Here is a 12,234-nt window from a genome sequence, read left to right as displayed (position 1 = left end):
TGCTCTTGAAAGATAGAAATAAGGACGGAACATGAATAATACAACACACCAGGAGCTCATTTGTATATGTACTGACCTCTGATATTTCAGTGCTGGTGTTTATTGTAGACTAAATTAGTTGGAGAAAAATTAGCATGATAGAGAAACAGATGAGAGCAGAATACAAGAACAACACACAGAAACCACAACAGTTCGGTATTCAAAATCATGGGATCAGCTCTCAAATTAAACTGAAATTAAGAGGAATTCACCTCTTCCTTAGATATGTCAGTTCACATTAACAACACAGTTTCTTATAAAGCAACTGAGAAATATCTGCCTCACATATAAAGTTTGTCAAAGCTGTTGTGGTTGGAGAGTCACTTTTACTTTTTAGTCCCTGTTGGCCCATCCAACAGGGATTATCCACTAAATGTTAACTTTATATGCAAAATTAAGAGAAAGGTATCAGTGTAAAAGCAGTTGAGATACTATATACACCTGATAACTTCCAAAGATCTGGTGACTGGCAATAACACAGTTTTTGAGTCAGAGTTATGCAATTTCATGAAAAGTTTTGTGGAGATTATAATTAGTAATGCATTATTAGAACTGATTAAAAACAAATTTTTCAAGAAAATAAACCTTAAGTCATCCTTTCCTACAGAAAAATACATTTGTTCTTAAATATATTTCTAAATTAATATAGTATTTCTTTTTAGGAAAAGAACAAATGTATCAAACCAAGATTTCAAAAATTCTCAACAGAGGGAGTTTATTTATAGGGGTTTATAGCCTTTAAAAAATATCAGTAGAACCTCAATATTTTCTTGTTCACAATAAATAGTTGTCTATGCAAATTGAATTCAAAATGTACTGCAATAGTTAGAACAAAACATCTGTCAAGTACTCAATCACTGCCTAGGTAAAACGTGGTACCAATCTCAAGAATACTTGATATAATGTCCCAGCCTACACACAGAAGGTTACTATTATGGAAGGGCACTGTGACTCTTTCCCTCCAGAAAGCAGAACATCCTTTATTTATTGCAAGTGATTCAGAACAGTCTGCATAAAGTGAGAAAAAGAGGAACACAGTAAAGTGGAGAAATAAAGAACTTTTCTTCCCCAAATGGATCGTTTTTTCATAAAACCTTGTTTGCAGATATGGAAGAGAATTTCATATTGTCTGTAATATTCCTTATGAGGAATTTTCATTTGCATAGCAATCAATATTAAATCTGTGAGGAAAAAGATAAAAAAAGGCATTTCAAGCCTACCAAACACAATTCTTCATTTTGCCATTGCTTTATAACACTAAGAAAAAATAAAGAGGTGATCCTACGAGTAAAAAAATTGTTTAGATAAGGCCATTGGAAGTTCATATAGAGTTGTACTGCACATTGGTAAAAATAACTAACCCATGTGAATATAATGTAATATAGTAACTTATTTCATTTAATAGAATGTCTTTGATTTACTTGAGTGTTAATATTCTGCAGAGACAACTAATTGAAAGCAGAAATCCTCAAATGGGAAGTTGCAATTCTGCTACTGTACCCTCTGCAGCAGTTACCTCAAACTCATCACACTGACAAAACAACAGATTCTGTTCTTATCTAAAAATACAAAGTTTCCTTTTATTGGAAAGATACCCTAAAAATGTATTGCATATGCATCTTGTATAAAAGGTAACGGAGTCTGGAGTTGGCTGCCAATCCCATTTCAGTCAGACACAAAACACCCTGCTGAATTCTTGGCCATGTGAGCAGGAGCACAGGGGAACAGGGAACCCCTGGTAGCACCCTGACTCCAACAAGGCTGCAGCTCACACCGAAGCTTTCTGCAATTCAAGCAGGAGCTTCAGAAAACCAAGCTGCTTTTTCTGATCATTTGCCACCTCTGACTCCTGCAGACATGCAAGATGCTGCTTCATATGTGCTTCTTAAGGGCAAGACAGCCTCACCTCTTCAGAACAATTCGGAGAAGGTGAAGTATTTCTGCAGGTACCAGATTAAAGGTGCTCTGCCACTCCACAGGGCAAACATTTCACTAGGCTGCCATGCAACTGGGGCACAAGTGCTGAAGTCCTTGACTAGCTTCTACTGAAAACCTAAAAGCCTGCCAACAAGCACAAAAATCAGGGAGTTCACAAGGAGAGGAATGGTCTATAGTATCTTTGTTATGCAGAGAATCACACTCCCCTGCAGAAGGCCCATAGCTGCAGTACCTGATAACCTGACAGGGTGCCTTGGGGTGCCATGAGGGCTCATGTGGCTGCAGGAACTGTGGGGGCAGCAGGGCCACGCTGTCCGATGGCAGATACACATTACCTGATGCTTACCAAAGATGCAGGAAGTAGACATCATGGACTCAAAAGTGTTGATTTTTTTGAGACATTTGGGGTATGACACTGAATCACAGAGAGTAAGAAATGGATGTTACCTCATATTCAGTACAGACTCCCTAAAATGACAGAAAAGAACCTATCTTACACTTGTGCTTTGTTGGCCTGGTGTTATTTTCCATACTAGAAAGCAGGAGGGATGTCCTCCAGCACTAGTACAGTGTCCTATTTGGCATTCTTGCCTTGGGGATGATGTTTGCCATTTATGCTTCCTGGCCTGCATACCATGTACCTGTCAAAGCAGACCAGAGCTTTACAGCAAAGAAAACCTAATCATTATAATAGAAAAAGTAACGCACCTAGCTGATGTGTTTTGTATAACAAGATTTTTACAAAATGCAAAATTTTCAGATTAGAATCACAACAGCCATACTTCTTTTTTTTTTTCTGAGATGCAAAGTATAACAAAAATGGTGGAAACTGACCTCTTAGTGCCAAACATGATGGTGCAGGCTTGTTTCACATTTATGAACGCAGTGCTCTGCACAGGCTGCTTACATTGACCTGGATGAGAAGAAAAAGAGACATTTTTAAATTAGGAAACTCAGGACCTTGATTTCAATATCCTGAACAATAAGTACATTAGTAAACATCTTCCAGTGAAACTTCAGGGAATACCTGGTAATTTTACAGAATTAAAAAGATTAGCAAAAGTATGTGAAGGCTAACAAACAAAAGATAAAAGTTTAAAAACCTGAGACCAAATCCTACTGGTAGGGCTTAAACCTGACATAGTTAGAGCACTTACTCAACAAGAGTTAGGCATAATACTATATGACAGTGCAACATCTAAAAGTCCTTGCCTCTTACAATGAAATTCATGTGCCTGAGTGAAATGCATGTGCTTTAAAGCAGCTAAACAGGTCTTTCTAAACTTCCAGTCTGAACAAAGCTATATAAATTTATATCTTAACTGCATTTTAGTGCTCCATTTGTTGAATGACTACCTCAGTAAATTAGTAATTTTTCCTGAAAGAAAACATTATAATAAAAAATAATTTGCCTGGTGTGGGCCTACTAAATACAGACCTCAGGAAATATTATTATTATTTGAACAAAGAGAAATTCCAACTTTTACATAAAAATATGAGATTACAGACTATTAGAATAATTAGGTCAGGAGAAACTGCCTAGTCCAGCCTTCAGCTCAAAGCAGGTATAATTAGATCAGGTTGTTCAGGGATGTGTCCACTTGAGTCTTGAAAATATCCACAACCTCTTTTGGAAACCAGTTCCTGTACCTAATCACCATCATGGTAAAAACATTTTTCCTAACCCCTAATCAGACTTTTCCATATTATAGCTTGTGTCCAGTGCCTCTTATCATATCTGTATATCTCCAAGAAAAATCTAGCTCCATCTCCTCTATACCCTTCATTCAGGTACTTTTTGACAGCACTAAGGTGGTCTCTTGTCCATCTTTTTGGATCCTGAGTTGATCCAGTTCTCTCAGGCTTGTGTTGAATGCCATTTGCTACAGTCCCTTGGCCACCTCATTTGTTGACATCCTCCTTTTTCTGGGGGGCCAAAACTGGACATAGTGCTCCACAGTCAGTCTCGCAAATGCCAAGTAGAGGGCAAGGATCTTCCCCTGACCTGCTGGCTATGCTTTTGCCCATGCAGCCGAGGGAAACAGGTGACTTTCTTTGCTGTAAGAGCACACTGTTGGTTCACACACAAATTGCTGTTCACCAGGCCCCTCAGATCCCTTTTTATACCACTGCCTCCCAGATATTTCGTCCCCAAGCCCATCATTTTACGCAAGGTTATTCCACCCATTGGCAAGACCTTGCATATGCTTTTGCTGAACTTCATAAGATTCCTGCCAGCTCATTTCTTCAGCCTGCCCAGGTCCCCCTCAATGGCAGCATTGCTCTCCAGCAGCTCTTTCCCCAGGCAATTCAGTGCTTCACTCAGTGTCCAGGTCCCCAGGAGAAGCCCCTGGGGCTCTGCAGCCCCACACAGGCCAGCAGTAGCCTCCCTTGATGTGCCATCCCAGTCAAGGCCTCCAACATGCAAAGGACATTAGTGCTAGTCTGTAACAGGGAACATGCGCTGTAGGACGCTGAGACCACCCCTGCACACCCTCCACACCACCACAGGCAAGTTTGAGCAGAGAGGCTGTGTGTCCCTGCTGTGCTAATGGCTGTGGCAAAGTGAACACTGCTCCTCCCCAGGAGCTCAGCCTTCCCAAAGCAGGATTCAGCCATTCCCAGTAGCAGCCAGCAGCAGCTCCCAGCAGAACTGAAAGCAAAGACTCAAAATGCTGCACGAACTGGAAAGAGCAACCATGACCAGAAGCCCAGGCAGTGCTCTGGGTGCCTTGCATCCTCCCAGCTCCAGAAATCAAGTCCCTTTTGCAACACCTGTTCATAGCACTCTGGTCCATCATTGCCTAAGAAGCAGCTAAGTGTGCCAGCCCTTCCAGCCTGAAGCTTTTGCCAACAGCTCCTTCCCACGAGAATGCAGCAGCTCCCAGCCCAGGTTCGCTTCCCTTGTGGATGCCATTGCACACACCCACTGCCTTCACAATGCATAATATTGATGTTAATGAAACCTTTCTGCCCTACTCTCAAACGTTGAATTTAAAGCAAAAATAGCTTACAAATTCAGACATTCTATCCTCGTTTATTTCATTTGTTAAATGTAAATGTGATATCTAAATACAAACGTTTTGTCCATCAGGAAGAAGCTGTGATTACATGATCTTGACTGACAGGAGAATTTTTGTCTACAAACTCCCTTCTAAATTTATGAGATGCTCTGGGGGGCTTCACATCTCTGTGTCAGATCAGATAAAATGACACCAGGTGAAACATCTTGTTACTTCCAGATGAGGAAGCAGCATTTTCACAGCACTATATTTCATTGTGGGTTGGGGCAATGACATTTTTGTCTCAATTTACCAGCTGCTCTAAAAGCATTTTCTTTTTTGGTTTGTGCAGGGATTTTTTTTTGTTTCGGTGTGTTGCCTTAACTTGTACAGCTGCAATGATTTGAAGGGAACCTCCCTCTTCCTTTCCATGCCCTCTTGTTCCAGAATCAGAGCCTTGCAGCTGGGCAAGCAGCACAAGTATCATCAGCCTGAAGTACATTTTCCTTCCCATGCAATTATTCTCCCTGCCACTTACTAACACCAGTCCCTCTACACTGAAAGCATAACAAATGCCTGCTTCCAGTTGTCTTGATTGGGAATTTCTAAAGGCTTTAAGTAGGCCAAGTGTCCACTCCAATTGAAAATCAATGGATTTGGGGCATCCACATTCCCTGCGTGTTCTGAGAAGTCACAATCCAGTTCCCTATTTGTGACTGTCAGGCTAACCAGAAGCTATGCCTACACTGTCAGATGCAGTTCAGAGATGAAACATGGATGAGATTAAGGATTGTAACTCAGCATCTTCCCCAGTGCACATATTAAGTGTCTCAAGCCATTCAGACAGCTGATTATACAATGTGGAGCCTAAATGTGTAAATGCGCTAAGAGATCTGAGTCAGGCATTCCTTTTCTCTTAGAAATAATAAGGTTCAAGCTCCAGAATTTAATTTTAAGAAGTATTTAGGTTGTGACCTAGAAGTCCAGCTCCTATATTTAAAAATGGTACAGTCACTTATGATCCTGGGAGCATCAATGGAACTTTGACACTGAACATTTTAAGCCCAGTTTATTCAATCAATTGATGATCTTTTGCATTTCCACTTAAGAACATCATTCATAAGCATCTTACACTAGTAGGTAGGACTGCCTTTCTGTTTGCAAGAACTTTAACTGAAGGGTTCTGATGCTTTCTGTCTCTTTTTGGATATAAATAAAAATGTTAGGGTTTGACATAAGGAACTGCAGTTCTCAGGAAACAGGACAAGCTATTTGAGGGAAACCAACAGGTATAAAATTGATGAGTAGCTGAAGCAGGTTCCCTTGAAGGTGACTGGTGCAGAAGTAGGAAGAGTAAGGTGTTGGATACAGAATCACAGAATTGTTTAGGCTGGAAAAAACCTTTAAGATGAAGTTCAACCATTAACCCAGCACTGCCACCTATCTCAGCAGAAACTTTGCTGGCCTCATCACCTTCCTTTTCCTCCAGACACAACTATATCCTTTTTGAAAAAAAAAAAAAAAAAAAAGGACTGATACAGTAACCAAGTATATTAAATGAAACACTAATTCCAACTCTGGATTTTTTTCATTTGCACAGAAGGCTTTTGGTTTTGCACAGAAATATTTCCCATAGCATTTCACTGGCTTAGTAAGGGCAACTGTGTGTCAGCTGCTGCCTTTCAGCTGAACCTACTCCCTCTCTGGTGGAAGGTACAAAGTGCAAAGTGGCATAACAGCCTCAGAAAACCAGCCTCATTTTCTTGTGAACAGTCACTTTGCACTGAAGCAGATGCAAAATATCATTTACCTGCCCAGAGATAAATTCTGGAAGGTACAACTTCCAAAATGAGAAACTTCTTAACAGCGATACTGATTTCTAAAATGTCTTAAAGATGCCACTAAAACTGGCACAAAAATCTCAGTGAACCTTTTCATTTGCACCAGATATACTTAAGCATAATTTACTGAGTCACACTGACTGCTTAAAGCCATGCAAATCTGAGCACAAGGATCAAGAATAAAAAATATTTTCTGTCAAGAAACAATTGTATTATAGCAAAAAATATGGCAAAGGGTGTTCATACAGAATTACACAATAAGATCTTTATCAAAGACTTGAAGGAGGCAATGGAAGGCACAACCATCCAGTTTGCAGATGGCCCCAAATTAGGGGAGACCAGTTGATAATGCTTAGGGGAAGGGCTGCCACCCAGGGAGAGTTGGACAGGCTGGAGGCATGAGCTGACATGAAATTCATGAAGGACAGATACATGAAATTCAACAAGGACAGATACAAAGTCCTGTATTTAGGAAGGGAGAAACCCTTGCAATGGCATAGGCTGGGCACTGCCTGGCTGGAAGGGCAGCAAATTGAGCATGAGTCAGCAGCATGTCCCAGCAGAGAGATGGCAAACAGCATTCCAGACTTTATTAGCAGGAACATGGCCAGCAGACAGAGGGGAGGGATCATACTGTTTTATTAAAAAGTCACCAGACCCTTCCTGAAATACTGCATGCAGTTCTGCAGCCTGCCCTTGATGCAAGAAGGACACTGATAAACTGGAGAGAGTTCAGGTGAGCACTGAACCACGTGGCCCAGAGAGGTTGTACAGCCTCACTCGTTCCAGAGTCTCAAAACCCATCTGAATAAAGCTCTGAACAACCTGGACTGATCTCACAGCTGACCTTGCTTTGAGGAGGAGGATGGACTAGAGTCCTTCTGAGGTCCTCTCTAACTTGAGCTAACCTGTGATCCTATAAGTCTAGGGAAAAAGAAGGAAAAACATAGAAGGGATGTGAAATGATGGTTGAAGCTGGGATAATTAAAAATATAATGCTAGTACAAATATAATGACAGGATAACAGATTATTTTCTGCTTGAAGGAAACCGCAAGAAGAAAACACTTTAAAATTTCTAGTCTGAAAGGTTAGAAAAACAAGTTACATTAAATTCCTCAGAGGGCTAAAAGCAGCAAAGAGGAATAAAATATATCCAGATATAAAACTTAGTTGAATTGAAAAATACTGAAAGCCAGGAGGGTCAATAAGCAGATGAGAAAAAATCTGGAAAATGAAACATTGTTATGAATGGAAAGTCTTGAAAATTAAGAGCAGAACATAATGGCAATGGGAAATGGCAATGGGGAATACTGAATCAAAACCAGCAATGGAAGCCAAAGATTTTGAGAACTGTTACCTTTGAAATAAAAAAAAAAATATATATATATATACACAGAATTTTACCAGTTCAAAAGGAATAACCTAAAGAATGGAAAGAATTTGACTTCAGTACTCATATCACTGGGGACACCTGGAATGTGTAAGAAGCCTATCAGCAGCATCGCTATTCCACAGTTTCTTTGCAGAAGCAAGCAAGTGAAGAAATAAAATGAAAAAAACAGAAATGAGAGAGAGAACTCCAGTTCAGTACTTAGGCAACTAAAAATGAACATGGTCATGCTTACTTAAGTTACAGTATGATGAAGTGACAATGAGAGCTAACGGGAACGAAAAATTTTTGCACTTCAGGAAAGCTTTAATACGCTGCCACATTAAAGACAACATGTGCTAACTTTTGGTATTAGTGTCATGCTTGCAGTAAAATGGAAAGGAAAAATCTAAGATAGGCTTGGAAGTCAGGCAATCTCTGAACAAAAAAAACCTGTTGAGAAACAAATCAACACAAGTAAAGTATGAAGTTAACTAGAAATATTCCTAAATCTGTCCTTGCAGAAAAGTTATCACTCAGCAGAAACAAAATTTCTCATTTACCAAAACCATCTGTACTTCACTAACCTTAATAAATTAAAAAACAAAAAAAAATCCCAAGTAAACAAACCAAACATTACTAATAATGTAAAAGAATATAAGATTCTTAAACATTATTCAAATTTCAAAAGTGTGAAGTGCCCATATGATATTTAACAAATATATTGCTCTAAATTCTTTACACTCATACCCCAAAGGCCTCCATGTAGACAGGCCCCTCCAAAAGACTGCAGTACTGCTTAAATACTTCCCTATTTTTAGCTAGATCACCCACTAAACCAAAGTACACTACTGACTTGCTGTTTCTTAGGAAGAAACATTCTAATAACCTTGCCAACACCCTTTGTGATACCAAAAGATGAAAAAAAGTACCCTCAGAAAAAAAAGAATAAGATCACCTACAGCAGAACATGTTTGGTAGGTAGGTCAGTGCTTTTCTCCTGGCCTCTGACTCGAAAACGTTGGCTTTCTCCTGCAGATGTCTGTCCTCTTCCATACTTGGGGAACTGCAGAGACTATTTTAATCTAATGTTCTGAACTGCTCAGGGAAAGAGGAGCCAAGTGATACACAGGTACAGAGAAACAGATAAAGCAAGAAAATGTCATGTGAATTTTTAAGTTCTTTACACAGCAGTGTAAAACAACTTAAGGCACAGAACAATGTGAGAAATGGTTTTACAGCAAGTAGTCTTTGCAGTATAATAGGATACTTAGGTAGGGTCACAATAACTTCCTGAAAGCTGTGCCTCAAAAAACACAAGCTATCAAAGGGATATCAAGGGGATATCAAAGGGATCTAGTCAAAGGGATCATACAGGATTAACCAGGAGAAATGTAATGGCCTGTGGATACAAACAGTGAGATTGATTACTTCTGGCCACAACTTCTTATTTCAGCTTTTTTAGTGCACTGTATAACCATTTCAAAATTAGAAGAAATAATTCACCCAAATCTCTAAAAAACACACAACACATTTATTCTGCATGTAGTCAATCCTGAGGTTTTTGTTTGTTTTAATTACTCTAACTCTTGAAGGAAGTATACCTTACAATTCAAATAAACAATTAAAGATTTAGTTTGGCAGCTCTTGGAGCTAATTAATTTGTGATTTCTTAAGCAACTAAATTATGAAAAAAAAAGAGCTGAAATGTAGTTACTAACGTAAAGACTGATTTATCTGAAAAGTAAATGAAATCTTTTAACATCAATTCTTATGCACTGAAATAAACCTGCCACCTCTGGTTGATCAAAGGTCAGTTCAGAGAAATTTAATAAATTTTCTTACTACTGCAAATCATGAGGGCAGCCAAAATTGTGTCCACTCAGAAGTATTAATTCCCTATTTTATCATTAATATTTTTTTCTGATATGGTGAAGGAAAAGTATTTTAGAAATACAGAAATTAACTTGATATATTTGATTATGATGATTATTTCATCTGTCAGCAGCCTTTTACAGCAACCAAATAGTTGCTAAAGATCTAATACTATTGTCTGTTATGATTACATTTGTAATCCTGTTAATTTAATCTTCTTACACTTCCATTTTTTTCTTTAAAAATTAATTACATTATTACTGCTATATGCTTTTTATTTGAATCATACAGTTTCCATGACAGATGTTTTCTTCTTCCAAAATGAGGTTAAATATTTCTGTCTTTAAAACAACAACAAAAAATAATTACAACTTTGTTTGATCATCCCAGTGACAGCTCACACGACCTCATCTGATAATACTTCTTTCATCCCTTGTTTTTAAACCCTCACCTTTCATTCTTTAAAATACTATCACAATGCCTCAGAATATACTTCATTTTCAATTTCTTGCTTTTGTTTCTTTTCTTTTCCTACATTTTAAAACACCATGTATCTTTCTGGTGTCATAGCATAGATTCTGCCACTAAATCCACACAGTACATTCAGTGTGGTGATGTAGCTGTGCTCTATCACTCATTCCCTGTTAGATCATCCACCTCTGCCTGTAGGCAATTCAAGAAAAACCCTAACTACCATAATAGGAGAGAAAGAATTTCTTTGCATGATCTCTGTGAGCATGCTAAAGAAATGTATTGATTTTTAAATCAGAGAAAAAGACAGAAAAAAATAAACAACCATTTGCCTTGGGTATTTGACCCTCCTTCACCGTCATGGCAGCACAAAGGCCCTCATTTACTTTGATTTTAGGATAAGGGGACATTTCTCTGCATCCTTTAGATCATCTTAAAATCTAAGTTCCTTGGAAAACTAAGATGGGGGAAGGGGGGAAGACTGCTGAAGACTGCTTGCCCTTCTCTAGGCTCAATTGCTGGATCATCAATTATTTATTATTAATTAAGCAGTGGATGTGCAGAAAACAGCATGAATGCAGAAAAGACTCACAGGCAGTAGCCAGGAGTGATAAGGTTTTCATTATTTTTCTTTATTTACAAAGATTTATAAAGCTTGATAAAGTTTCTCCCACCCCTCCCTTCTTTCCAGGCTCAACTTCACTCCTGACTCTTATGTCCCCTCTCAGGCAGCACAGGGGGATGAGGAATAGGGGTTGTGGTCACCCCAAAATGCTTCATCTGAGCCACTCCTGCTCCAGTGTGGGGTTTTTCCCACAGGAACCAGCCCTTCATGAACTGCTCCAGAGTGGGTCCTTTCCTTGGGCAGCAGTTCTTCAAGAACTGCTCCAGCATGGGTCCCTTCCGGGGGTGCAGTCCTTCAGGAAGGGACTGCTCCAGCACAGGCACCCTGCAGGGTCATGGGTCCTGCCAGAAGACCTGTGCCAGCGTGGGTTCCTCTCTGTGAGCTGTCTGTGGGCTGCAGTCTCCTTCAGAGCTCGTGCATCCGCTGTGGCATGGGCTCTCCACTTGCTGCAGAGTGGATATCTGCTCCACCATGGCTCCCCATGGGCTGAGGGAGGGAAATTTATTTCCTCTTCTCCACATGCTGCAAGGAATCTCTGCTCTGACACCTGACCACCTCATCCACCTCCTTCATCTTGGTGTCTACAGAGTTGTTCCTCTCTTTTTCCCCTCACTCCTCTCTCACAGCTGCCCCACTGTTTACCCTTTCCTATAATTGCTATTACAGAGGCACCACCAGCAACACTGATGGGCTCAGCTTTGAGCAGCAGCAGGTTCACCTTGGAAAACCTGGAACTAGCTCTGTGAGGCGATGGGATGGCTCCTGACATCGTCTCAGGGATGCAAGTTGCAGGGATCACCCCGGCAACTTCCCCACTACCAAATCCCTGCCACGTAAACCCAGTTTTACTTCTGTCTGATTACAAGCCATTTGAGAAACTGTATCAGATTTCCATATATCATTTGCTAATGCTGCAGACAAAATATAACACAGTTACATAATTTACAGCAGTAGAGGGAGGACTGCAGGGATCATAAGTAATTCCACACAAATAAAGATGTAGAGATAAGACAATTCCTGGGACCAAAGATTATTAACTGCTCTTTTCTGTGCTCTTTTGCCCTATTACAAAA

General features: G+C 39.7%; 1 protein-coding gene across 6 annotated transcripts in view; it reads right to left on the bottom strand.

The window, feature by feature from the left end:
- The window catches only part of OXR1 (oxidation resistance 1), a 275,796-nt gene that overhangs the window by 234,541 nt on the left and 29,021 nt on the right, over positions 1 to 12,234 (bottom strand). For 4 of the 6 annotated variants that reach the window (XM_069005340.1, XM_069005342.1, XM_069005345.1 and 1 more), the window contains exons 1-2: positions 9,153 to 9,261; positions 2,812 to 2,890 (exon numbers count right to left, since the gene is read on the bottom strand). The exons of 1 other annotated variant lie outside the window; for it this stretch is intronic. In XM_069005340.1, the coding sequence (XP_068861441.1) occupies positions 2,812 to 2,890; positions 9,153 to 9,246 (173 nt within the window). In that variant the 5' untranslated portion in view covers positions 9,247 to 9,261. Of the gene's footprint in view, positions 1 to 2,811; positions 2,891 to 9,152; positions 9,262 to 12,234 lie in introns of those variants that run through there. One more of the 6 variants, XM_069005350.1, reaches the window with a different exon arrangement.

The sequence above is a fragment of the Aphelocoma coerulescens genome, chromosome 2 (assembly GCF_041296385.1).
Source record: "Aphelocoma coerulescens isolate FSJ_1873_10779 chromosome 2, UR_Acoe_1.0, whole genome shotgun sequence".
NCBI classification, from domain to species: Eukaryota; Metazoa; Chordata; class Aves; order Passeriformes; family Corvidae; genus Aphelocoma; species Aphelocoma coerulescens.
This window is presented reverse-complemented; position numbering and strand designations above follow the sequence as displayed.